The sequence below is a fragment of the Serinus canaria genome, chromosome 7 (genome assembly GCF_022539315.1).
Source record: "Serinus canaria isolate serCan28SL12 chromosome 7, serCan2020, whole genome shotgun sequence".
Lineage (NCBI taxonomy): Eukaryota > Metazoa > Chordata > Aves > Passeriformes > Fringillidae > Serinus > Serinus canaria.
This window is the reverse complement of record NC_066321.1, coordinates 1,888,176-1,915,583: the sequence shown is the minus strand read 5'-3', so window position 1 is coordinate 1,915,583 and position 27,408 is coordinate 1,888,176. Positions and strand designations below refer to the sequence as shown.

At 44.5% G+C, this 27,408-nt stretch overlaps 1 protein-coding gene across 1 annotated transcript in view; it reads left to right on the top strand.

Moving 5' to 3' along the window:
* Nucleotides 1-27,027, top strand: part of KIF5C (kinesin family member 5C) — a 76,818-nt gene extending 49,791 nt beyond the window's left edge. The window contains exons 12-26 of the mRNA XM_050976647.1: nucleotides 1,794-1,969; nucleotides 3,842-3,910; nucleotides 7,443-7,649; nucleotides 8,462-8,608; nucleotides 11,479-11,667; nucleotides 12,929-13,046; nucleotides 13,618-13,694; nucleotides 14,723-14,832; nucleotides 15,616-15,717; nucleotides 16,286-16,346; nucleotides 16,683-16,754; nucleotides 17,293-17,397; nucleotides 21,691-21,907; nucleotides 22,823-22,936; nucleotides 26,095-27,027. Coding sequence (XP_050832604.1) covers nucleotides 1,794-1,969; nucleotides 3,842-3,910; nucleotides 7,443-7,649; nucleotides 8,462-8,608; nucleotides 11,479-11,667; nucleotides 12,929-13,046; nucleotides 13,618-13,694; nucleotides 14,723-14,832; nucleotides 15,616-15,717; nucleotides 16,286-16,346; nucleotides 16,683-16,754; nucleotides 17,293-17,397; nucleotides 21,691-21,907; nucleotides 22,823-22,929 — 1,757 coding nt within the window. The 3' untranslated portion in view covers nucleotides 22,930-22,936; nucleotides 26,095-27,027. The remainder of the gene's footprint in view (nucleotides 1-1,793; nucleotides 1,970-3,841; nucleotides 3,911-7,442; nucleotides 7,650-8,461; nucleotides 8,609-11,478; nucleotides 11,668-12,928; nucleotides 13,047-13,617; nucleotides 13,695-14,722; nucleotides 14,833-15,615; nucleotides 15,718-16,285; nucleotides 16,347-16,682; nucleotides 16,755-17,292; nucleotides 17,398-21,690; nucleotides 21,908-22,822; nucleotides 22,937-26,094) is intronic.
* Nucleotides 27,028-27,408: the final 381 nt, after the last annotated feature.

Here is a 27,408-nt window from a genome sequence, read left to right as displayed (position 1 = left end):
CCTTCCCTGCTCCAACAGCAAAAAATCAATTCCCATTTTCCCTCATTAATAATAGAAAATTCCTCCAAGCCTTCAGAAATAGGGCAGAAAACATTTGGAGTCAAGTGCCTTGAGAGAGGTGGTGCTGCTTGAGTTCAAATCCCACTTTTTCCATGCTTTCAGCTGGGCAAAAAAAATCATCTTGTGCTTTTTCCTGCCCTTTTTGTTTTGCTCTGGGGCCTCACTCAGCCTTTCTGGGCTTTGATCTATTGGTCCTGGTGACCTGTTCCCCTGCCAGAGAGATAAATTAGCAAGAGGAATGGCTGGTAAAGCTTTCAGGAGCTAAAATATTGGAATTTTTTCCTGGAAAAAGCCTTTACCCTTCCCACCCCCTGAGCAACGTGTGCAGCATCCAGGGGCTGCCCCAGCCTCTGGTGAGGGTGGATTTAATTCCTGCCACGAGCAGCTCACCCATCCCTCATCTCTGAGCCTGTAATTGTAGCCCAGGGCTGCTCCTGAAGGAAATATTCCTTGGGGACAGGGGTTTTGTGGGAAGTGTGTCTGCTGTGCACAGGCAGCCTCTGGAAGTTGATGTTTGTGCTGGAATTTGCAAGGTAAATTTGAATATTGTTTTTAACTCGGCTGTGCTGGTCCACCCTGGAGGAAGAGATATTTAAATGCCAGCAGATTTTGGGCTGGAATTTGGGGGGTTTCCCTCCTTTTCTACACCTCTGTTAATCCATGGAGCTAATCCTGACTATCAAGGGAGTGAAAGGAGAGCCAGGAGTTCCTTTTAGTGTTCAACCTGCTGCTGGATTTTATGGGATCATCAAGGTTGGAAAAGACCTCTTGGGGTCCATGTGGTGCCTTGAGAGGCTTCCCCGGAGCAGGGGCTGGGCAGAGTCCCAGAACAAAGCAGGGATTGATTCAAGGATCTCCTCCATGGACCCACCTGGGGCAGCACCAGAGCCCAGCCAGGGCTGCCCCCAAGATGACCCAAAATGGCCCCAAAATGCCCCAGTGCTCCCGGGGTCTCTCCCTGGGATCAGCTCTGCTCCATTCCCACCTTGCAGTTCATTGTCCCAGCCCAGCTTTAGCCCAGGCACTCCCACCCTGCTTGTTTTTCTCTCTCCAGCCCACGGGGTTTGTTGTAGTTGAGGCACAGACAGTACAAAGCAACACACTCCATCTTCAGAAGGCTTCAAACTGGTTTTATTCTAGCATGCATGCTTTTTATACATTCCTACAAAACTCCTAAGGTTCCACTTCACTCATTGGTCACGAGAAACAAACAAAGTGCTCATTGGGACAGGCAGCTGCAGGTTTCTCTTATTGATCCTTCTTTCTCTCTTGGTTCCTATGTCAAAGACCTTGCTAGAAAATTCTTTCAGGGGTAAAAATGGATCCTCTTATCAAACTTCTCTGTGGCTCACGGAAACTGCTGTAAAACCTCTTCCACAGCTGTTTGGGCTCTTGGGAGCACAGACCTGAGATTTGGCTCATTTGTCCTTGGTGCCCAGCTGGAGCAGGAATTGTTTTGTCTCCCTGCTCTGGGCACAGAGCTCAGCAGCGCTGGGTGGGAAGCTCAGAGCTGCACAGAGCCTGGAACACGGAAAAGCCAAACCTGAGGCACCACATGGAGTTTGCATTTCCATGGGACCATCACCCTCACGAGGGTGGCCACCTCCCCACACCTTTTATTGTCATTTGTATCCCTGGCAGTGGCACAAAGCCCTTCCTTGGCCAGGAGTGCCCATCCTGGAGAAGCCCTGGATTTGGGATTGTAGGATTTTCACGAGCTGTGCTCCCTGCAGGAGAGGCTGTGCCCGAGGAGGAGCAGATCAGTGCCAAGGACCAGAAGAACCTGGAGCCTTGTGATAACACCCCAATCATTGATAACATCGCCCCCGTGGTCGCCAGCATCTCCACAGAGGAGAAGCAGAAATACGACGAGGAGATCGCCAGCCTCTACAGGCAGCTGGATGATAAGGTGGGAATGCTGGATCCCTGCTGGGAATGCTGGATCCCTGCTGGGAGTGCTGGATCCCTGCTGGGAATGTTGGATTCCATGGGGGAATGCTGGATCCTGGGTGGGAATGTTGAATTCCATGGGGGAATGCTGGATCCCATTGGGAAATGTTGGATTCCAGGTGAGGAATGTTGGATTCCATGGGGGAATATTGGATCCCATTGGGAAATGTTGGATCCCAGGTGGGAATGTTGGATTCCAGGTGGGAATGTTCAATCCCCAGGGGGAATGTTGGATGATAAGGTGGGAATGTTGGATCCCATTGGCAAATGTTGGATTCCATTGGGAAATGCTGGATCCCAGGGGGGAATGTTGGATCTCGGGTGGGAATGTTGGAGTCCATGGGGGAATGGACAATTCTTGCCAAGATTTTTGTATTTTTGCTCTATTTCTCCTATTTCTCCTATTTTTGCTCTATTTCTCTTTTTGCTCCATTTGTGTATTTTTGCTGCTGTTCCTGTTGTTTCTAACTGGAAAACATTGGAAAATTCCAAATACTGCATAAAAGCAGATCCTGTCAGCTCTGCACCCCTTTCCCTGTGCAGACAGTGCTTGGGAACTCTGGCCAGGAAATCAGAGCCCAGTTTTCTGACAGTTGGGTTTGGGAGCACTCTCCAGGAAATCAGAGCCCAGTTTTCTCACAGTTGAATTTGGGAGCACTCTCCAGGAAATCAGAGCCCAGTTTTCTCACAGTTGGGTTTGGGAGCACTCTCCAGGAAATCAGAGCCCAGTTTTCTGCTAGAGTTGGGTTTGGGAGCTCTCTCCAGGAAATCAGAGCCCAGTTTTCTCACAGTTGGGTTTGGGAGCACTCTCCAGGAAATCAGAGCCCAGTTTTCTGATAGTTTCAAGTCCAGGCTTTCCCTTTTCTTCAGTGATTGTTGTGAAATCCCTCAGCCAACTGTAGTGTCACCTTGGAGTCACCAGAGGAAAAAGAATCCTAGAATTTTAAGGAAATACCTCTTTTGTTTGTGTGGTTGGAGCTGCAGGCACAGCCCAGAGGGCTCATTTCTTTGTTTATTTCTTTGCACAGCTGGAGGGACATCAGTGGCACTAAAAGCTCTCAGCAATTCCCTTCTCCAGCCATTAAGAGCTTTGGCTTGTGGGAAGATGAAAAGTGGGGGGGAAAAAGGCCCAGAAAAAGCCCATTCACCACCCTGGATGAGAGCAGCAAAAATAAAAGGGCAGCTCTCATCATGAATCAATTTTAGGATTCACTTGTAATTAGCAGGGAAATGGCAGCAAAAAGCCCAGTGTGTCCCTGCCTGTTCACATTGGGGTTGGGCTGTTTGTGGGCACAGAGGGGTTGTGTTTAAACCTGAATTTTGGTCTCCCTGCACAGTCTGGTGGCACTGCTGAAAAGAGCAGTTTGCTGTTAGAAATGACAGCTTTTCTCTGATTGCACTCTCCAGCTTTTCCAGATTGATCAGGAAAAGGAAAAAGAAAAATCCAGTCATTGTTTCACTTTGTTCATCCAAAGCAGCAAAGCCCAGTGAATTATTGTGGAGGGAACTGGAGCAGGTTTGGGTTTTTCCTTAAGCATAATTTGACACAGGACTGTAGGAAATGAGAAAAGATATTTAGGGATCCAAACCCCAAAATATCACCATTTGTACCAGTCCTGACAGCTTTTACTGCAGAGCTCTGTGTATATTTATTTATTTTTATGGTATATTTATGTACATTTATTTATGTGTATTTAGTTTTATCCCCCCTCATACCACTCAAACATGCACAAAGTTTTATTCCCCTTTCTTTCCTAGAAGGAGGAAATAAAAAGGATCAAACGAGAGCTGTGGAAAGAAATTAAAAATCTCCACCCCTGTTTCATTGCAGGATGATGAAATCAACCAGCAGAGCCAGCTGGCTGAAAAATTAAAGCAGCAAATGTTGGATCAAGAGGAGGTAAGGAACTAAAATAAATAAACCAGCCTAAAAAATGCCTTTCCATTCTGCTCCTGAGCCCCTTGTTAAATGATTCTGTCCCAGCTGTTCACGGGAACTGGCTAAAATTCAGGTGGAAAAGGTGTCAGCCAGGCTTCGACCTGAAATTTCATCATATTCTCATTAAGGCCTGATAAAAGTCCTTGAAATAACAATTCCCTCCTGCTGGGAAGTGGTGCTGGAGGTCCAAGGTAGGAGTGGGGCCAGGACTTCTCACTCCAAATGTGATTTTTGCTGTGTCTGTGCCCATTCAGGTGTCCAGGCACGATGGATTACAGGCAGGCAGAGATTTCCTGAGATGAAATCACTAATTATCATTATTTTGGCCACTGGGGACAGCAATCTGTGAGATGGAAACCCTGCTAATTGGTGCTGCCCCAGGTTTGCTGTGGAATCTTGGATTGCACCATTTCTGTCCCTAAAATGAATCTTTGTTGGGTTTGGGATGGAGAAGGTGAGCACTAAACTCAGCCAAGCCTTTCCCTTCTGTGAGCAGTTCTGAGGATGCACAATGAGGCAGTGACACCAAATTCCCCAAATGTTCCTGTGATATTTCTCAGGGATTGCTTTTATTGTGTGTCCCTCAGAAAGGGTTTCCAAGGTGTTATTAGAGAAAAAAACAATTTATGAACTTGTCTGGTATTTATCACTCAGGGTTCACCTGCCCCCTCTGGGGACTTGGCTGGGGGAATCTCCAGCTCTGTTTTTATTTTATTTTATTTTATTTTATTTTATTTTATTTTATTTTATTTTATTTTATTTTATTTTTATATTTTAATTTTATTTTATTTTATTTTATTTATGATGAAGCTCCTTATTCTCTTGCCACAGCTTGATTTGATTGCCCTGTGCTGGGATACTAATAATCTAATAATACATAATAAACTAATACTAATAATAATAATAATAATAGAACACGTGAAGTTAATTATTATAATATATTTATATAATATATTAAATTAATATATTAATAATTAATAAATTTATATAACATGATAAATTAATATAATAATATTTGTATAATATAATAATAATGAACATTTGAAGTTCATTATTATAATATATTTATATAATATAATAACTTTAAATTATATGAAATATATAATAGTTTTATTTTATAATAACAATAATGTATGTTATGATACAAGAATATATTGTTGCATTACGCTATTTTATTATAATAATTCCTTTCCTGATGTGTATTAGGAGTTTATTTGTGTCACCTCACTTCTCCCATCTCTTTCACACCCCTTCTCTCCCCTGAGGCTGAATTTCCCCCACAGCTGTGCCTTTGTTTTGGGGTGATGTGCATCCCTCCTGTGTGGGAGCAGAATTATTCCTCACCTGCTGTTCCAGTGCCACCTCTGGAAGATCAATCATCCTTTCAGTGCCCATTTCCCTCTTTTTATTGGCACATTCCTAGTCCAGCTTTGCTAAATCCCAAAATCTCTGCAGCTGGTGCTGTCCAGAGCCTTTTTCTGCCTGGTCCCAGCTCTTGAGCAGCCTTACCTTGGAAGGAGAAGGAGATATTTTATTATTCAAAGGTGATATTTTATTATTCAAAGGTGATATTTTGTTATTCAAAGGTGATATTTTATTATTCAGAGGTGACATTATTATTCAGAGGTGCTATTTTGTGATTCAAAGGTGATCTTTTATTATTCAAGGTGGTTTTTCCCCACCTCAGTTGTCCTTGGAGAGGTGATGAGCTCACTGATCCACCAGCAGCTGCCTCCCTCTGCTGCCCCTAATTAACCAGCCCTTATTCTGCTTGATTAAGGAGCAGGTTAATTATAAACCTGCTGCAGATGAGGCTGATTTTGGGGCTTTTTTGGTGCCTTTTCACCTCTGGCTGCTGTTTCAGGTGGGTGTTTGGGGGGATTCTGGCTATTCCATGCCCAGGTGGAGCAGATCCATGGAGTGCTGCAGCCCTGGGCCTTTTCCCTGATTTCCAGCTCCTCTTTATGATGGTTTTTGGAAAGCTTGCTCCATTTTCCCACACCATATCAGCCAGAATCTCCTTGTTCAAGCTGCAGGTGATGCTCAGCACTCCTTGAAGCCACGCAGAAAATGCCTGAAGTAAATGTAAATAATAGCTCCATCTGTGTTTAGCAGGAGGATGATTTGAAGCTATTTTGTTGTTAAAATATTTACATGCCATCTGGCTCTGGCAATCCAATGGCTTTTTCCAGAATGTGAGTGCACTTCTGAGGCTGCAGCATTACCAGGGAGATGAATTTCCCTCACATCTGAGCCCTCTCTGGGCACGTGCCAGCCTCCAGAGCTGCCTGCCTGCTTTCCTATTTTCCACAGGCACTCTGAGCCAAAAAAATAAAAAAGAAAAAGCCATTTTTTCAGGGACATTCTGCTTTTTGGGTGGTCTGCTTGACAGAAGTGGGGTTTTTTTTTGCTGGGGGGCTCACTCAGCTGCTGGGTGGGCAGATCAGGAGAAATCCACCCAAATCCTTCAGCAGGGAGGGTTTTATCCCACTGTCTCCAGCATCCATATCCCATATTTCTTGGGAAGGAGTGAATTCTGTGAATGAATGCCCCAGCTTTGCTGTTGGGATGAGCAGGAGGCCCTCCCACATCTCCTGCACTGCTTTTATCTGTTCTAATTCCCTAGCTGATGTTTTCATGCCAAGTCAAGCCCTGGTTTTGTTATTATTCTTGAAAGTGCAGTATTAGCAAGAAATGTTAGGTGTCATTTTTATTTATTTTCACATCATCCTGCAGTGCAGGGCTGCTGCTGGGGCTGGGCTTGTGCTGAGGACAGCACAGCTGAATTTTCAAAGCTTGAACATCTCCCAAGCCTTGCTGCAAGGGCAAGGGACAGCGACCTCCCACAGCCACTGAAACCTCAGCAGGCAGCAAAGAGTAAATTGAAGTTTTCCAGCTTGGAAACACTCCCTAAAGTGGGTGTGTGAAGTCAGGATTTTCTTCTGAGATGAATATTTTCCCTCAGCAAACAGGAGCAGCTAATCTGCCCTCAGCATCATCCTTCAGATGAGAACTGAGAATAATCATCTTAGGTTTGCTTATCAGAATATTCCTGTGAAGCCACGAGGTCTTTGAGGCTGCCTCAGAGAGCCCTTTTCCCCCAGCTCAGCTCTGAGCCCTGAGCCTCTGGTGAAACATTTGACTTTGTGGGATTTTGGGTTTTTTTTTGTTTTTTTTTTTTTGCTCTGAGCTGCAGCACTGGATTGAGGGCAGGAAATGTCTTTGGAGCTCTGATACTGCTCAAAGTCAGTTTCTGTGCCTCAGCCTTGGGTCCTAATAGGATTTGATGAAGATTTTTCTTGTTGAAGTTCAGAGCTTTTATTTTTTTGTGCTTCCTTCAAAGGCTTTTATGCTGGAACTGCTGCTGTTTTCAGGATTTCTCACCATTTGTGCTCACTCCTTTTCCCCCCTCTTTGCCTGTATTTCTCCTTTTCAATATTGCCTTTTGAAGGAGTTTTGGGGTCACTCAGTGCTGCTGTTCTTTCCTCCCCAGCTGTTGGCCTCCACCAGGAGGGATTATGAGAAGATCCAGGAGGAGCTGACCCGACTCCAGATCGAGAACGAGGCGGCCAAGGATGAAGTGAAGGAGGTGCTCCAAGCCCTGGAAGAGCTGGCTGTCAACTATGACCAGAAATCCCAGGAAGTGGAGGACAAAACCAGGACCAACGAGCAGCTGGCAGATGAGCTGGCACAGAAAAGTGTAAGAGCAACTCATTCATCCTCCTGGTTCTCTCCTTGCATTCCCAAGGGGCTTCCCAAAAACCTGCTGGTGCCACCCTCTCTTCCCTGTCTCCATTAAACAAGGAAATTAAGGAGATTCAGAAGCTGCTCTGTGGAAGTTGGTGGCAGATTGTGGCTCTTGCAGCAAGGGACTGGATGTGAGAAGTGGCCATCCTGTGTTTTGGATATTTAAAAGCTGTATTTTGCCAAGAGAGCTGTGAAAATCTGCCTCGTGCAAATGGCAGCGTTTTGTGGATTTCTGGACTCTGTGCTGCAGAGCTGGGATTTTACAGGGAGCCAGGGGATCTCAAGGAAGGAAGCAGGAAAAAAAATTAATCGGCTTTTTCAGCTCTGATGTGTCCTGATCTTAAGCAAAAAATGGGATCTGAGGAAAATCAAGATTGGTTTAGTAGCTTAAAGCACCCTTTTCCCTTAATTCATTACACCAACTTAAGGAGCTGTTGTTAACAGATCTGTTTCATTAAAGACTTTGTTATCTCCCCCAGTAAACCAGATTACCACGAAATCCATTGGAAAAAATTGAATTTTCTATCCCTCCCTACCTATTTCCCTGCGATTAACCTCCTTTGATGTATTATGCAAATCAGATTCTTAGCGGATTTGCTACATTTAATAGATCTAAAGTAGCCTTTGGTGGCAAGTGAGTTGTGAAAGTGGATTAGGCCAAGGTGGAACTGGATGTGTCACTACATTGTGCCAGCAGGAAAACACCCCATGAGAACTGCCCAGCCTGCAGAGGGGAGGGTAATTCTTGTTCTTAAACCTTTCCAGAGTGCCCTGACAGCGACCCAGAGGGAGCTGGGCCAGTTGCAGGAGCTCAGCAACCACCAGAAGAAGAGAGCCACGGAAATCCTGAACCTGCTGCTGAAGGACCTGGGGGAGATCGGGGGAATCATCGGCACCAACGACGTGAAAACCGTGCGTGGCCTTTGTGCTTTGTGCTTTGTGCTTGCCCTGCTCCTCCTGCAGGGAGACAGCCCAGCCAAGCAGGGAGTCCAACAGGGGCTCACCTTGCAGGGCACTTAAAGCTCTTCTGGTTCCAAATCCCCTGCCTGGGACAGGGACACCTTCCCCTATCTCAGGCTGCTCCAGCCTGGCCTTGGACACTCCAGGGGCAGCCCCAGCTGCTCTGGCAATCCCAGCCCAGCCAGGAATTCCCAGTTCCCAATCTCCCACCCATCCCTGCCCTCTGGCACTGGGAGCCATTCCCTGGCTCCTGTCCCTCCATCCTTGTCCCCAGTCCCTCTCCAGCTCTCCTGGAGCCCCTTCAGGCCCTGCCAGGGGCTCTGGGCTCTCCCTGGATCCTTCCTTTCTCCAGGGGAGCATTCCCAGCTCTCCCAGGCTGGCTCCAGCCCTGGGAGCATCACAGGTGTGGAATGTGTGGATCCAGCAGTGCCTGCCTGTCCCAGGACACTCTGTAAATCCTGGCTGAGCACACAGGAGGACACTGCAGAGCTCTTTGTCTGAGTGATGCCTTGTGAAAGCTGCCCTAGATCAGAGCCTAGACAGAGCTAAGGGATAAAGCAGGGATTTGGGATTTATCAAGAGGCCAGCTCAGTAAATACCCCAAGATTTCAGAATTACAAATAGGAATAATAAAGGAATAACAGACCCCCTCCTTGAGGACTGGGAATTCATAAAGGAATGAGAAAATGCCATTCCTCTGCAGGGGAGCCAAGGTGTTGAGGCTGCAGGAAAACCAGGGAGGGGAGAGGTGACAAAGCAGGACAGGGATTGTGACAGAGGTGATCCCACAGGAATGGGGGTGATGCCTTGTTCAGGCTGCCCCGGAGCAGGGGCTGGGCAGAGTCCCAGAATGAAGCAGGGATTGATTCAAGGATCTCCTCCATGGACCCACCTGGGGCAGCACCAGAGCCCAGCCAGGGCTGCCCCCAAGATGACCCAAAATGGCCCCAAAATGCACCAGCGCTCCCGGGGTCTCTCCCTGGGATCAGCTCTGCTCCATTCCCACCTTGCAGTTCATTGTCCCAGCCCAGCTTTAGCCCAGGCACTCCCACCCTGCTTGTTTTTCTCTCTCCAGCCCACGGGGTTTGTGCTCCTGGGCTGGGATTTGGCTCATTTGTCCTTGGTGCCCAGCTGGAGCAGGAATTGTTTTGTCTCCCTGCTCTGGGCACAGAGCTCAGCAGCGCTGGATGGGAAGCTCAGAGCTGCACAGAGCCTGGAACACAGAAAAGCTGAACCTGAGACATCAGGAGAGGCTCAGTGTCTGGGCTCACAGCTCCCACAGTTATTCCCAGCTCAGTTTTGGGGGCCAGAGCCCATCTGGGAATCACTGATTAATGGGAGGTCTGGATTCCCCCCAAACAGCACAGGTAGCCCAACTCCTTCCCTAGCTGGCATGACTCAGAATTCCCAGAATATGCAAATATTGACCTCTGAGGTGGCCAGTGTTTGATCTGAAGTTTGGTGCACGTTTTGGTCAGCCCTGCTTTGAGGTTTGCCTTTGTGTGGCTCTGTGGGGTTTGGGGATAGAGTAGAGGAGGTGGCTGCTCACTTTGTCACATTTGTATAAGAAAAAAATGATGATTTCGGAGAAAATATTTGTATGGGCATTGCTAAATGGCAGCGATGGAAACTTTCCATGGCCTGGAGAAATCTCCTTGGAGGTGTTAATGCCATCCTTGTCTATTTAAAACCCCATGAAAAACAGCAGTGGTTGAAAGTGGCTGAGTTCATTTTTGAGATGTATGAAAACTCCTTGCAGTTCATTTTTGATACTTTTAGTTCACTTTTTGTTGTCGTCCTGCCAAGGCTCTCTCGGGCCAGCAGGAGCTCCAGCCTGTCCTGCTGCAGAGGACACAGTCCCTGCTGTCCCTGAGGTGCTGCAGATTGCAGCCTTTGGAGATGTCACAGCAGCCTCTGGTGGCTGCAGGAGCAGGGATGGGAGAGGAAATCTCTGCAAATGCAGGCAGAGGCAGTTTGGTACAAGTTTTTGTAGGAACTGAGATGTCAGCACTTCAGGGGACAGCTGCCAGTGGAAATCAGGCCAGACTGAGGAGCTTTTAGAGAGAAATTTCATTTGTTGGCAATTAGCATCTTTTCCAAGTGTGTCTAATCTCAGAGCAGACTGAAAGTTTTGGAAGAAGTTTCATTTTTCAGGATTTCTGGGAGAAGAAGCAGCACATGTTCCCTTCCCCTTGGCAGTGCTGGGAAAAAAAGGAAAGCAGGTGAAGTTGAGCTGTGTTACTGCTCAGGGAGAACGTGCACAGCTTCTCAGTGGAAACTCCTGAGCTGGAAGGGACCCACAGGGTCATGGATCCAGCTCCTGGCCTTGCACAGACACCCCAAAACCACACCCTGGGCACCCCGGGAGTGCTGTCCAAACCCTCCTGGAGCTCTGGCAGCTTTGGGAGTGTGCCCACTCCCTGGGGAGCCTGGGCAGTGCCAGCACCCTCTGGGGGAAGAACCTTTCCCTGATATCCATACTAATGCCTGGATATGATATCCCTATAAATGTGAAATATCCAAGATAAATAAAATAGACAAGATAAAAGGACAAATCAAATCAAAAAGTCTGAAGGGAGGTATTTCCTTAATGTAATAAGCACTCATTGCTTTGTGAAAAGATCCCAATTCTGATATTTCTGTCCTCCACCTACGAGTTGGAAGTTTTCAGAAGTAGCTTATGCTGCTCTCCCCTGCTCCAAACTCCCGTTCTGCACTGGCCCTGGCCTGTGAAGCCGTGCCAAAGCACAGAGCCAGCCTGCAGGCTGCTCCCAGAGCAGGAGCAGCTCGGGGTGCCAGCGGCTCCCTCCCCGTGTGCTCAGCTGGCAGATGTGAACGGCGTGATCGAGGAGGAGTTCACCATGGCCAGGCTCTACATCAGCAAGATGAAGTCGGAGGTGAAGTCCCTGGTGAACAGGAGCAAGCAGCTGGAGAGTGCCCAGATGGACTCCAACAGGAAGATGAACGCCAGCGAGAGGGAGCTGGCGGCCTGCCAGCTCCTCATCTCCCAGGTGGGTCTGCTCCTGCCTGCTCCTGGCCCTGGGGCTCCCAGCTGGGCTGGGCTGGGCTGGGGGTTTGGGGGTGAGGTGGGAGGTGAGAATTTGGCTTGGACTTTTCAGAAGGCTGATATATTATAATATCATATTATATCATAATATTATATAATACAATAATATGATATGATATGATATGATATGATATGATATGATATGATATGATATGATATAATATAATATGATATAATATGATATAATATGATATAATATGATATAATATGATATGAATATAATAACAGAAATATAATACAATAAACATAATCATAACATAACACAACACACAACATAACACATAACATAACACAACATAACATATTATAATATTATATAATATAACACAATATTATATGATAATATTAGATAACACAATATTATATTAGAATATAATATAAACACAATATTATATTATATATATTATATAACACAATATTATATTATAATATTATATAATATAACACAATATTATATTATTATATTATAATATTGTAATATATCAGTAATACAATATAATATAACATTATATTAGATTATATTACATTACATTATTATAGTATTAATATTATATTATATCATATTATATACTAAATCATATTATATTATAGTATATTCATATCATAGTAAATATATCATATTTACTATGATATGAATAGTAAATATCATAGTATATCATATCATAGTATGATATGATACTATGATATCATAGTATCATAGTATCATATCATACATAGTATGATACTATGATATGATACTATGATATCATTCATATCATAGTATATCATATCATAGTAAATTATATCCTATTATATTTCATATCATATCCATTACATTATAGTACACTATAGTATATTACATTATATTACATTATATTTAATATATTACCTTATATTACATTACATTTTATTATATTATATTATAATATAGTATAGTATGATATATGATAGTATATGATATGATTGATAGTATATGATATGATATCATATCAAATCACATTATATAATATTATATCATAATATATTATATCATTTCATAGTACAGTATAGTATAGTATAGTATGGAGTCTCTCAGCTCCTTCCCAGCCGTCCTGCTGTAGTTGTCCCAGCCATCCCCTCAGGATGTGCAAATCCCGTTTCCTCTCCCTTGCCCGGGCCAGCTGTCCCTGAAGTGCCAGGGCAGGGCTGTGCTCCTCCCCCCTCACTGCTGCTCCTTGTCCCTGAAGCACGAGGCGAAGATCAAATCCCTGACAGACTACATGCAGAACATGGAGCAGAAGAGGAGGCAGCTGGAGGAGTCCCAGGACTCCCTCAACGAGGAGCTGGCCAAGTTACGCGCTCAAGGTACCGCTCTGGGGCCCATCACTGCCATCCTGGGAGACCCAGCTCTGTGTCTTAATCATGTCAGAAACCATAAAACCCCACAGAGATCCTTTACCAAACTGCACCAAGCAGCCTTGCTGAATATGCTGTAAAATTCTGGATTTCTGTAAATAAGGATTTGTCTAAGTTTCAGTTGTCCCTCTGCAGCATCCCTGCCTCGTTCCAAGCCAAGCTGCTTCCCTCAGATGGGCACAAGCTGTGTCTTTCCCAGCTGACTTCAGTTTTAAGGCCTCCAATTTAATGTGGAAAATGTGAAGGTATCAAAAGGAGCTCTTGGAGCTTTGCTAAGCTCCTGGGTTATATCAATTTATAACCTCACAGTCTTAAAATCTTCCTGGATTTCTGCACAAGGGATTTTCCCTCTCTGGGGAAGCAGCAGGTGGGGACAAGACTTTTTAATTTTTTAAAAATTTTTTTATCATCCCCTGCATTGTTAGAACAGAATCTTTATTCCATCCCCTGGAATAAATTAAACTTATTGAAAAATCTAAAATTTAAATTTAAAATTCAAGCTGTCTCCACCTTTAAACAGAAAAGATGCACGAAGTCAGCTTCAAGGACAAGGAGAAGGAGCACCTGACACGACTCCAGGATGCAGAGGAGATGAAGGTAGCTTGGCACAGTGGAAATTGGGAGGGAATTTCTTGGTGAGATTGTTCATTGGGGTGGAATTTCGTCTTCCTGTTCACATGGTAAAAATCACATTGATTCACCTCTGTGTTACACTAATTTTTTGTTGCTGGAGCTCTGCTGGAAGTCAATTTGCTCAGTAGTGAATGAGGCTGCTGGGGTTAATATCATTTAGGTATTTGTAAATTTGATTTTAAAAGAGGCTGCTTCCCCAAAATTCTGCTGGAATTCTGATTATCTCCTGGAAATATTAATAAAATATATAAACCTGTTTTCTAGTATTTTTCCTTTGGAATGCCAGGAAATGTTTGCAGTGTTGTTCTGATGGGGTTGCACATTGCAGACAAGGAAAAATACAGTTTTACAAGGACAGTGACAGAGCTTTGCCAGCTGCAGAACTTTTCCCTCCATTATTAAAATTTTAAGTGATGAAAGCAGCTGTAAAGCGATTAAAGCAGTTGTGATTAAAGTGGTTGTACCTTACAGCTCCAAGGAAAAAAGCCAAGTTTGTGGTAGCAGTCTAAAGACATACATTGAGTTTTTTCCTGTTGCTTGAGGCATATTTACTCCTAGAATTTAAATTTAAAAACCAATTTCAATAGCAGAGCTGTGGATAAACAATTCTCAGAGGTTTGGGTTTTATTTCTGTCACAGGTAGAGCTGTACAAGTATTTCCTGAGTGGATAAATAGGGGAAATAAAAGAAGATTGGTGTAAAATCAGTGGCCAAGCCCTGGGTTTTCATGGGGTACTTTTTGCAAGAAACTGAGTTAAAATTGTTATCTTTCTTTTTGCAAGAAACTGAGTTATAATTGTTGTTAATTGTTGTTTAATTCCGCTAAAAACGGAATGAAAAGTTTGGATGAGCAGGCGCAGAGTTTAATGGTGACAGAAGGAAATGCCAGGCAGATTCCTGGATGGATTTGGTGTTGCCCCTGGAATGCAGAGGCTGGGAAAGAGGGAGCTGTGTGTCCCTGGGCTGCTCTGACTCCAGCTCTGTGCTTGCAGAAGGCTCTGGAGCAGCAGATGGAGAGCCACAGGGAAGCCCACCAGAAGCAGCTGTCCAGGCTGAGGGATGAGATCGAAGAGAAGCAGAAAACAATCGATGAAATCAGGGAGTAAGTTCAGCCCCTCCATCCCCCTGGGGCGCTTTGGCCTTGGGTGGGTGTTTTGGATGTTTCTTTGCAGGCTCTGCCCTTACACGCAGCAGCCAAGCCTGTAATTATTTTGCAGGGTGGATTACAGTGCCTGATTCTTTATTGGGGAGCTTTAACAAGGCCATAAAATTCCAGGGAGCTTATAAAAAAGGGTGATGCTGCACCTGCAGGTCAGGAGGTGAGAGGAGCTTGGAGGAGGGCAGGTTTTAAAGGATCATGGGATCCTTTGGGTTGGAAAATCCTTCAAGGTCATGGAGTTCAGGCACCACTGAACCACATCCCCAGGAAGGTTCTGAGATTCTCACAGCCTTGCCCCAGTCCTTCTGAGACTCTGGGTGACTCCAACAGCTCCCATTTTCACACATTTTTATATTTTTTTCCTCCCTCACTAATGTGACTCTGTTATGCTTTGCTCCTGTGTTCTTCTTTTTCTAAAATCTAGGTGTTATTTTGTCATATTTATTGTGTATGGCCAAAGATCAATTGCAGGGAAATGAGGAAGGAAGGCAGAAAGATACCAACAACAATTTGGGTCCTCCTTTAAGGCAAACAAAGCAAACCACTGAATTTAGCCCTCCAATATTTTCAAATAATGTCCTCCAGGTTCTCTATGCTTCATTTCTTCCAGAGCTTTTCAGTAGAGAGTTACAGCTTTCCTTTTCCTCTGCCCAATCCCATTTTGTTTGTGGAGATTTACCCTCCCTTCCTCCTGAGCTGGGCTGACTTTTCCTTTCACATTTCCAGCATGAACCAGAAGCTGCAGCTGGAACAGGAGAAGCTGAGTGCTGATTATGATAAATTAAAAATTGAGGACCAGGAAAGAGAAATGAAACTGGAGAAGCTCATGTAAGTGCACAGTTTGGTATCCCTGAATATCTTCATGTGTGGAAAACATGCTAGGGAGAGGGATTTGTGTTGGAATATTCACACTGAAAATATGATTTTAGTAGCAAAGCCAGCAGGAGCTACTAATAAATAATTACCAATTACTCTCTATTTTTATACCACGGGCTTTTTAATAGTGGCTTTGATGACTATCAAAAAGAGTTCATTAGAGTTTTGATTTTAGAAATATCCCAGCAAGTCTTAAATCTCTCATTCCTTAATACACACAAAACAAGCATGAAAGAAGTTGGGAATTTTTGGTGGGGTTTGTTGATTTTTGGGGTGTTTTAAAATCAGATGTTTGAGTAAAAAGCTTTTCCTGGAAATAAGAGAAAAATCCCATGTGTGGACACAAACATGGAGGTGGTGACTTAGCCCTTCCAGGTGATAAAATTGGATATTTGGGGCAATCAAAAGCATAATTAGAGATGTGTAATTTGCTGCCACTGCAGATGTGCTGCTCCAGGGGGTGCTGGTTGATTCTCCTCTGTTTGTGATTGATTTGTGTTCCATGTTGGGATCTTTCCAGACTCCTTAATGATAAAAGGGAACAAGCAAGAGAAGACCTTAAAGGACTGGAGGAAACAGTGGTAGGTCTTAATTACACTTTATTCACCTTTTCCCCCTAGATTTGTATACCCTGGTGATATATATTTTAATTTTTGAATAAACAGCTTTGAACTACCTAAATTAAAATAAAAAAATGTTGTTTTTACCCATTTTGGAGAAATTGTTGTCTTAGTGTGGTTTTGGGGCTGGCTGGGGTTTATTTTGTGACATTCAGAGTGACTCCTAGAGAGAAAATCCAGAGTTCTTTTCTCCTCTTACCAACTCAAATCCAAGGAGAACTTTTACACCAGAGCATCTACTATGTCCTAGTCATTTGTGATTTTCTAAAAATTATTGTTTTGTTATTTTTATTCCAGGCAAGGGAGCTTCAGACTCTTCACAATCTGCGCAAGCTGTTTGTCCAGGATCTTACCACCCGTGTTAAAAAAGTAAAACTCTGCTCTTTTGAACCCAAATCTTCTCCTTTATGTGCAGCATTCTTGTGATTTGCTGGAAGCTTTTAGTGCATGCATTTACAAAATGGGATAATGCCTTTTTTAGTAGCAGTGAGAAACAAGATTAAAACTGTTCTGATGTTTATCAGCTTTTATTTGGTCCTAATTTGATAAGGAAAATGTTGGTGGGTGAGGGAAATAAACTTATCCAGTGCAGTTCAGCTACAAAATTCTCAAAGATGATGACCTTTAGAAATTCTTTATAACTTGATTTTAACTATAACTATTAATAACTTGAATTTCCTATTCAGGATTTCCCAATACTTGTTCAGTAAATATAGTTTTGGGGTTTTTTTTTTTATGTAAGGGGAAATGCGATTCCTAAATATCAAACCAAGAGTTAAAATAATTTCTCCTCAATTTGGAGCTCTGTAAGACTTTTCTGCCTTTGGGGAGCTCAGATTTCCCAAAGAGCTGAGCTTCCCCTTGACTTTGTGCCTGGCTTTGCTGAGTGCTGCAATTTTGTGTGCAGAGTGTTGAACTGGATAGTGATGATGGAGGTGGAAGTGCTGCGCAGAAGCAGAAAATTTCCTTTCTTGAGAACAACCTGGAACAACTTACAAAGGTTCACAAACAGGTAAAGGCTCCTTTTCCCTCTTTCCGCCTGTTTTCTCTCCTTTTTTTCTCCTTTTTCTCCCTTTTTTTCCCCGTCCGTTTTTTCCTCTTTGTGGGAAAAGAAGGGGTGGACAAGCCGGGTGGGGGCACCGAGGGGGTGACAAGCAGCGGGGGGAAAAGAAGGGGGGGACCCGGATAGCGGGGGAACAGGAAGAATTGGGGGGGCAATGACTGGTGGCAACGAAGGGGGGGGCCCCGCCGGGGGTGTCCCGCGGGGGTGAACGACCGGGGTGGTGACCCGTGACGGGGGAAAACGCAGGGGTGGCACCGCCAGGGGGGCCCCGACAGGGGGGGGCCGTGCCGGTGGGGGCCGAGGGGGGGGCCCGCATGGGGGCCACGCAGGGGGTGGAACTACTGTGGTCACAAGCCGGGGGGGGCCCTGAGGGGGGGCACAGCATGGTGGAAAGAAAGGGGGGGACAAGCAAGGGGGGGCAATGCCGGGGGCCCGCCGGGGGGCCACTCCTGGTTGGCACCATAAGGGTTGTCCAGCTGTGGGGCAAAAGCAGGGGGGAACAAGCCTGGGGGCAACGCAGGGTTCACCGTGAATGTGGCAAGATACGGTGGTACCCTCAGTGGGGCACCGAAGGGGGGAACGAAGGGGGGAAACGACGGGGGGAAAGCAGGGGCTCCCAGACCTTGCCAAAGCCGGGGTGGAAGCAGGGGGGAAAAGAAGAGGGGGGAACAGCAGGGGGTGTACAATCCGTTTTTTTCCCTCCTTTTTTTCCCTCCTTTTTTCTCCCTCCTTTTTCCCCTCCTTTCCCCCTTCCTTCCTTTCTCTCCTTCCCTCCTCTCCTCTTTGCCCCCTTTCCCTCCTATCCTTCCTGTCCTTCCTCCTCCTTTCCTTCCTTCCCTCCCTCCATCAAAACTTGCACTTTTGGAATATTTACAAGAGGAATTTTGGAAGGTAACCTGTCTGAGGAAAAGGTACCCACCAAACTCCTTGGGATCAGGAGTCAGAGCTGCTCTTCCCACTCTCTGTATTTCTAGGAATGTGGTAGATAATGACTTTTTTTTTTTTTTTCCTGTGAAAATAGATCTGTTTTGGCACTAGGAAATACATTAAAAAAAGCTGTTTTCTGCATCCCCAATTTGACTCCTGGCCTGAAGCTGCTCAGAGGCACCTTGGAGGTGGTTGGAGTGGATTCAACCAGCAGGGTTTTCAAAGAAAACAGTGGAATTGGGGTTTTCTGTGCAGCTCCAGGGCTGGTGCCTCCCTGGGCTGCTGAGGTTGGTCATTTCTGGCCCTGTCCATTTGTGTGTCCTCCCTCCTTCGTGGAATTCCAGTTTCATACAATCCCAGATCTGGAATTAAAGCTCATCCAGTCCCATCCTGAGATGTTCCACACCTTCCACCATCCCAGGCTGCTCCAAGCCCTGTCCAGCCTGGCCTTGGGCACTGCCAGGGATCCAGGGACAGCCCCAGCTGCTCTGGGCACCTGTGCCAGGGCCTGCCCATCCTCACAGGAAGAATTTCTCTCTAAAATCTCCTCTCCCTCTATGCTGGAGCTGTGTCCCACCGTTCAGCTGCACACCACAAAGCACTAAAGCTGTTTTGATTTTTTTTTTGAGCTGTAGCATAACACTGTGCACTGCCCTCTCCTGATCTGTATCAGTGACCCACACTCCCAGATTTGCTTTAATTACTCCTGTGGAAGTGCCCAAAGAGCAGGGGAAGTGCTGGACTCTGACAAGTGTCTGCTAAGGTTTGGGGTTTTCAGATTCACAGGGAACAGATGGTTTCAAGACCTACTTTCTAAATGTGGAAACTGGGACATGTTCAGAGTGGTTTTTCTTTTACCATTTTGCCTTTTTTTTTTTTTTTTGCACTCGTTTCATGCATCTGCTGGGTTTCAAATATGGATTTTTATAGCTCTCATTAGCGTGTATTTACTCAAAATCAACTTGAAATCCACATCTTGTAGGAAACTTGCAGAGAAAAGTGACATTGGACTTGATACCATCCTGCCTGGATTTTGTATCGTAACTATTTCACACAACAAGGATTCAGCACTTGCAGTAAAAGCACATTGTGACAATGTTTTTTTAGCTTGTTTGTGTTTTTCTCCAGCACTAAGCCTGGCCCAGCAGGTGTAAAATGCTCTGATTGTTAAACAACGTGTGAATGTCAGGACATGCTGTTGCTTTGCTGTATTATTAATGTGGTTGTTATTCCACTTATCTCTCCAGAAGAGGGAGAGTCACTCCTTAGGAGCAGATTTCCAGCAGTGGTGTAATCTGTTCAGTAGAAATTGGGCTGGATTTTCTGCCCTTTTGCATCAGTTTTGTGTTTGTTAAAAATCAATCCTCTCTTGGCTGTTGCTGCGTGGGAGATCAGATGTGATTTGTGTAATTGATAGACCTCGCTCAGGTTCATGTTAAACCGAGGAAATGCACAAATTCAAAGTTGCATAGAATCATTATATTTGTAGTTACAGGCCTAAAAGTGATTTCTTAGTGAATTCCCAGTTTTCCCTCGTGGCTGAGCAGGGAACACACAGGTGAACACATCAGAAGTGGTGAATTTGGAAGTGATCCCTGGTGTTGTCTGTGAGATGTATTCAGCCATTATTATTTTAAAATAATGAGGTGATCAAGGACTTGCGAAATCCTGGAGATTTCTCTGTTCTGAGGAATTGTAGAGTTTCTGCTGCAGTTTTGGATGTGTCGAGAAGCAAATCTGGCTGTCAAGTGCTCTGCGGTATCAGGGTTGGTTTTGGAGTCCTCATCTTTCAGGATCAGCTCTGTGGAATCTTGTTGATTGGAATAAACTCTGTTTTTCTTTGCTCTTTCTGAACAGTTTAAATGAATATCACTCCTCAGCCAGAGAAGTGAATTTTATGAGTAAAACTGAGCTTGGACGATGCTCTCAGGCACAGGGTGGGATTGTTGGGGTGCCCTGTGTGGGGTAAGGAGCTGGACTTGATCCCTGTGGGTCCATTCCAGCTCAGGACATTCTAAATTTCTCTTTAACCTAAGCTTTTCACAATAATTTCTGGGAGAAACCTGTTTAATTTTAGTTCTTGGAGCGTGGAGAGCAACGTGTGCTCCCTCCCCGTGAGGGGACATCTCCCACCATTTCTCTGAGGAGATTTTCGCCCCTTTCTTTTGACCTTGTGGGTTCATTCCAGCTCAGGACATTCTAAATTTCTCTTTAACCTAAGCTTTTCACATTAATTTCTTTGATAAACCTGTTTAATTTTAGTATATGAGGAGTGCAGAGCAATGTGTGGCATTTCCTCCCTCCTGTGAGGAGACTTTTCCCACCATTTTTCTGAGGTGGTTCTTACCACTTTCTTTCGACTTTGTGGGTCCATTCCAGCTCAGGACATTCTAAATTTCTCTTTAACCTAAGCTTTTCACATTAATATTTTCTATACATTGGTTTAATTTTAGTACATGACACATGGAGAGCATGGTGGCGTTTTCGCTCTGTGAGGGGACTTTTCCCGCCATTTCTCTGAGGAGATTTTCGCCCCTTTCTTTTGACCTTGTGGGTTCATTCCAGCTCAGGACATTCTAAATTTCTCTTTAACCTAAGCTTTTCACATTAATTTCTCTAAGAAACCTGTTTAATTTTAGTACTTGGAGCGTGGAGAGCAACGTGTGGCATTTCCTCCCTCCCTGTGAGGGACATCTCCCACCATTTCTCTGAGGTGGTTTTTACCACTTTCTTTAGATCTTGTGGCTCCATTCCAGCTCAGGACATTCTAAATTTCTCTTTACCCTAAGCTTTTCACATTAATTTCTTTGAGAAATCTGTTAATTTTAGTATATGAGGAGTGCAGAGCAACCAGTGGCATTGTCTCCTTCCCTGTGAGGAGACTTTTCCCGCTTTTTCTGAGGAGATTTTTACAACTTTCTTGTGACCTTGTGGGTTCATTCCAGCTCAGGACATTCTAAATTTCTCTTTAACCTAAGCTTTTCACATTAATTTCTGGAAGAAACCTGTTTATTTTAGTATATGAGGAGTGTAAAGCAACCAGTGGCATTTCCTCCTTCCCCGTGAGGGGACTTTTCCCGCCATTTCTCTGAGGAGATTTTTACCACTTTCTTTAGACCTTGTGGCTCCATTCCACCTCAGGACATTCTAAATTTAATTTCTGGGAGAAACCTGTTTATTTTAGTATATGAGGAGTGTAAAGCAACCAGTGGCATTTCCTCCTTCCCCGTGAGGGGACTTTTCCCGCCATTTCTCTGAGGAGATTTTCGCCTGTTTCTTTTTACCTCCTTTAACTTTGCCCGGCTTTCCCCGCAGCTGGTACGTGATAATGCAGATCTTCGTTGCGAGCTTCCTAAGCTGGAGAAACGCCTTCGAGCTACGGCAGAGAGAGTTAAGGCCCTGGAGAGTGCACTGAAGGAGGCCAAGGAGAACGCCATGCGCGACCGCAAGCGCTACCAGCAGGAGGTGGATCGCATTAAGGAGGCCGTGAGAGCCAAAAACATGGCCCGGAGAGCACACTCTGCCCAAATTGGTGAGGACATGGAGCTAAAGGGGCTGCCCACGTGCTTCAGGCTGGGGGTTGAGTGGAGGGAGTAAAACACAGGGGCTGCCTCTCCTGTGCTGCACAGGAATCTTCAAAGGCCTCGTTTATTTTTCATGGAATTTGCCCCACCTCGAGTTTAAAGAGGCTCTGCTGTTCCACTGGGTAAATAAAGGGGCATAATGGGTCTTGTGTGCCCTTCTAGTGACCTGAAAACTTGTCTCCTTAAATTAGTTGCTCTCTTTCTTCCTCCTCCTCCCCCTGCGTGCTCCCTTTCTGCTTTCATTCTTTCCTTGCCTTTCTGGACCTTGTCCATTTCTCTTTTTTCCCCCTGATTACTCCTCCATGTGATTTAATTCCAAAATAATCTTCCTTTGTACTTTGGATATTGATATATCTCCGAGGCACAATGCAGTGTGTGCACACAACAGAGGAATGGGGCAATTCTTGGAATGATTTGTTGGGATTAAAAAGGATAATGGTTTAGATGGAGATGACAATATTGGGGTATTAAATCCCGAGGGAGAACCACGCAGCACAAAGTGTCACCTCCTGAATGCTTCCTCTTGTAGGGAGCCATCCAAGCTTTGTCTTGACATCTTCTGGAATGGTGTAAATTGGACATAAAAAGTGCCTCACTGCCCACCAAGTTTGTTGGACAGTCCAGGATCTTTGTAGATCCAGTGCAGGGGAAGGTGGAAGGGCTCTGCCAGCAGGAAAAAGGATCTGCCAGCAGGAAAATGGGTGTATTTGTTGTTGGCCAAAGCAGGGAGTGCTGTGTTCTGCACAGCTGGGTCAGAAACCGCTGAGTTGGGAAACAATGGAGTTTCCCTTGGAGGAGAAGAGGTGGGAAGGTAAACTGGGAAAGGTAAAATGTCTTGTTTGGTCCCTCCTTGCCCTGTGCAGCCAAGCCCATCCGCCCTGGTCACTACCCAGCGTCTTCTCCGACGGCCGTCCACGCCATCCGAGGGGGAGGGATGTCCAACTCCAGCTACTACCACAACACCAAATAAACGAGAGGTAAGGCCTGAGTAACTTACTCACCTCTTCTCCCACTGATCACTCAGTTCCCTTATATTTCATCTTGCTTTTAGGAGACCCACAGTAATTATTTTCTATTTTTAGTAGTTGCTTGTTGATAATTACAATAGTTGTTAATTGAGTGCCTGTTAAGTGGCTTTGCCAGCTGCTGAGGAGAGGTTTTATTTTAATGACTTAGCACTTTTAAGGTTTTTAAAAACTGCTCTGGTAAATCTGGACCGAAATTCACACACAGAGGTATGAAACTCATGTAGTAAAAATACAGATCCAGAGGTTCCTTCTGCCAGCATCATCTTCTGCTTTCTGTACCATGGATGTGTTTCCATGTTGGGATATCCCAGCCTGGGATAGGGGTAGAGCAGCTTTCAGTGGCAGCAAGAGACATATTCAAATTTGAGTTCACCATTTGGCACACTTTGCACTCTTAGTTCTCTTCATGAAAAAAAAACAACCCTAAATATTTTACTTTAATTGCCAGGGCTTGAGAGTTTCTCCTAAGCAAAAGATGGGCAGCATATTCCCAGGAGACTGTTCCATGGACTCCATCCTGCCATTTCTTTCTTTAAGTGCTCATTGGAGAGATTTTATAAATATAATATATATATTATACTATAAATAAATGCTTATTGGAGCAATTTTATATCTGCATTATTTTAGATGATCACTTTATGCCACAGACATGCCAAAAGCTGGATGGCAGCGAGTGGCTGTGAAAAGCAGCCTGGGGACAGCAAACTTGTCCCTCCAAGTCTGGCTTTTTGCCCTCCTTGAGGATTAATTCTGTCTCACAACTCTCTTCATGGTCTCTGGTCTCCTCGAGGCATTCTTGGGTGTTTTTAGCTTTTTTTTGGGAATGTTTCATGTCAGGCTTGCATGCCAAGCATCCATCACGCCACACTCAAGCTGTTATTGTGCTGGGGGATTGTTCCTGCTCATTGTGTTTGCCATGAGCTTCCAGCAACAAATATTTCCTCTGGGGATAAATTAGGGCAAGGCTTTGCTGAGTGGTTTTGTCCATTCTGGTCTGAAATTGGCTTTTCCACCCTCAGGAGTGAGGTGCCTCTGTCCATCTGCTCCATTGCATTCCCACCTCTGTGACCTGGCAAAGAGTGGGGTACAGAGCCTTGTCAAAGGTTTCTAAACATTTCTTGTAACAGCTGCTCTGAGGGGGAAAAGCTGCCACCTGCCTCAAATAAATGCACCTTTAATTTACCAAATTAAATGCTTTATTTTTCAAATAAACCTTTAATTTACCAGCTGCTGTGAAATGAAGAGTCAGACTCAAACAGGCCACAGGTGTCAAGTGAACAACTGCAGATTAATAAAAGGTGTTAATAAAATAACCCCACCTCAAACCAGATGGGTTTGTAATAACAAGGCAGCACTGTGGAAGTCAAGGAAAAGCAATCAGGAGGCATAAAATACTCACCAGGTATTTCAGAGGTTTAGATTTGAGGGCTGTGGAGATGAGCAGGTTCAGGCCACGTTGCAGAGGAGCACCAGGGAAAATGAGGCTGGAGAAAAAGAAGATGGAAGATCTCAGGAGAAACTGGGTAAAGTTATGGACTTGGGGTTTCTGGAAAAGAATTAGGAAAAAATCTGAAAACCAAATGGCAGCCCTAGATGTTGGAATGAAACCATTTCAACAGTGTGTTCTAGATTTTTGCTCATATCCAGAAATAAGTGTGGAAGGTGTAATCCAGGAAGGCTGGGAAGTGACTGGAGAAGGTCAATTCCCCTCAGTTTTGGTCCTTTGGTTAAGAATTTTATTGGCAAATTGCAACTGTTTGGCTGCCAAAATTGGGAGTACTGAGTAAGCTGAATTGTGATCTTGGATGGATACCCAGGGGTCTGAGTAAGGGTGTTAGTAAAGGTGCTGCCAGTGCAGGGAGAACTTCATCCAGATTATTTCCTGATTATTGTTGAGACATTCCTGGGCTCTGCAGAAAGTGCTTGGGAATGGGGCAACTTTACCCAGCTGGCACTAGAACAAAACTCTCATTTATAGTCATTTAACAGCAGAGAAATGAAATGGAGGTTCCTATTTCAACATTTGCTGAGGAGAGATTGATCTTTTGTGTTCATTCATTATTCACCATAAAGATAAAAGACACTTAGTGCTGTTACACAGGTCAGTGGCTATGATTGATTAACCCAGCAGATGGAAGAGAAAGAAAGAAATGTGGGTTTTAATAAAATGGGCTTGTTTAATGTGCATATGTAAAATTCTAGAATATATTTTATAATATTGTCATGATATTATACAGAAAATATTTCAGGTGTTTCTGTAAACACTTATTTTATATATGTGTATATATATCAGGTAAATATCTCTGTCAGGAGATAAGGATTGGTTTGAATTTGTATTTTTTCATCCTTTTGATTTTATAATTTTCAAATTCTGCTGCTGTTACTTCTCTCCCCTTATTACATGAGATAAACACACACCAGCTCTTCAGCACATCCAATGAGCCAAGAGAAAAATCCCATGAAAGGAACAGAAAATTAAAAGGGGGGAAAAAAATTAGACCTTTAGATGGTGTTTGTGGGAAATGGATTTGTAGAAAATTCTTAAAACTCGATAGAAGGTTCACATAGAGTGTATCTGTATGTAAACTTTGAGATAAGAAATGTTGATTTAGAAATACCACGGAATAGGACAGACATTGTTGAGAGAGAAATGGAACTGGAAACAAGTGTCAAAGGATAGTTTTGTAAAAAAAGATTAGATGCTTTGGAGAACTAGAACTATGAAAGCTGTATTGTATTAGGACTCATGAGGGGTAATTTCAGATGATTGGCTTTAAGGTGTTTGTAGAGTGGAGTGGTAAAAGCTGATAGGACAAGAAATGTTTCTAGTGGATTGCAATTAGGATTGTGCTGGTGTGAATTGTAATCCTTGCTGAGAATTTTCTACAGCTCCATTTCCCACAGTGTTTGGGTGAGGCACAATTCCAGGCTGCAGGCAGCAGAGAGCGAATTCCATCAGGAGAACTGGCTCATTTTGTGGGACCCAAATTCCATCATTTTTTAGCGTGACTGCAGATCTTTGTTTGCTGCCCATCCCGTTTGGGTGCTCTGCTTTCCAACCCCCCAAACCCACTAATTTCCCCTCCTTTTCTCGCTCTCTCTGGCAGGTCAGTTCCACTTAGCATGTTAAGGACTGTCATTAAGTCACATTAGTTTCTTTTTTGCCCCTCTCCAACCGGGTCCACGTCCCGTCCATCCCGCGCTTCCCACGGCCGCCGGCGACGCCCCGCTCCAGGTACTCCGAGCTTCGTAGGATCTCCACGTGTACAGAAGTGTCCAGCTCAGCTCCTCCAGATCCTCCTACGGTGTCTGGAACATTCCCACCTCAGTAAGGATGATAGGGAGTCTGCCACTCCCAATCCCACCACCCCTTGGCGCTGCTTAGGTTGGGGCTTCTCCACTCAGAGTGATGCTTTTTGTTTTTTCCTCCCGAGTCCTCCGTTGGCATCGGTAATTCCCAACTTCTGGCATCAAGGAATTAATTACTCAATGACCAAGTGCCATCAAAGGCAGGTGATTGTGCTCTGTCATGACTGATTTCCTGTATAATATGCATATTATTTTATATTTTTAGGGGATGAAAATGTGCTGCTATGTGGTTTAATTTTACCGCTTAAACATTTTCAGAAGGAAATTTCCCCAAAGAACCATTTGTAATATCCTGATTTAAGAAAAAAAAAAAATAATCTTTGGACTGTATAAAATAACCTTTATTGCGGTACCTGGTAAAGAACAAACGGGATGCAGAGAAATCTGTTAGTATAGATGTAGGATTTGAAGTTTGGTAGTTCCATGAATTTATCTGTGTGACCTGTTTCAAAATTAAGCTCCTGTTCCCTTGTAGTTCTCCCTACAGTGGTGGGTTTTCCTGGAGTGGAATGGCTTAGCCACGTGTTTGTAAGAGTTGTTCCCTAGGAATTTTTGAAGGATTTCAGAATGCTGTGGAAATCTTGCCTTGGAAAATCTGACAAGCATCTCCCCCCCTCCCCCTTTCCCCAGACAAGCCCTGATCTGTTCACACCGGAATTCAGATCCCAGAGGGAACAAAAGAAAATAAAATCCCCCAAACCCTTCCTTTAAAAAAATCCTAAAGGAGGTGAGAGTTGTACACTCGAGCTGTCGTTTGCAGACCAAATTTGGGAATTATTTTGCTGGGATGTGAGGAGCACATTTCCAGGGGAAGGGAATGTCTTTTTAAGCCACTATATCCTCTCATCCTGTGGAAGGTCCAGAGGGAAGGAAAAGCCTTCCCTGGATCTCTCAGACAGCAAATTTCATCTTCCCAGCAAGGGGGCACTGGAATTGCTCTGGGAAGGTTCTGCTGGCAGGCAGAAGGTGCTGCTCCTCCTCCTCCTCCTCCTCCTCCTCCCTCCCCATCTCCTGGGGCAGGTGGGACTCCAGGAAGCCGGGATTCCAGGAAG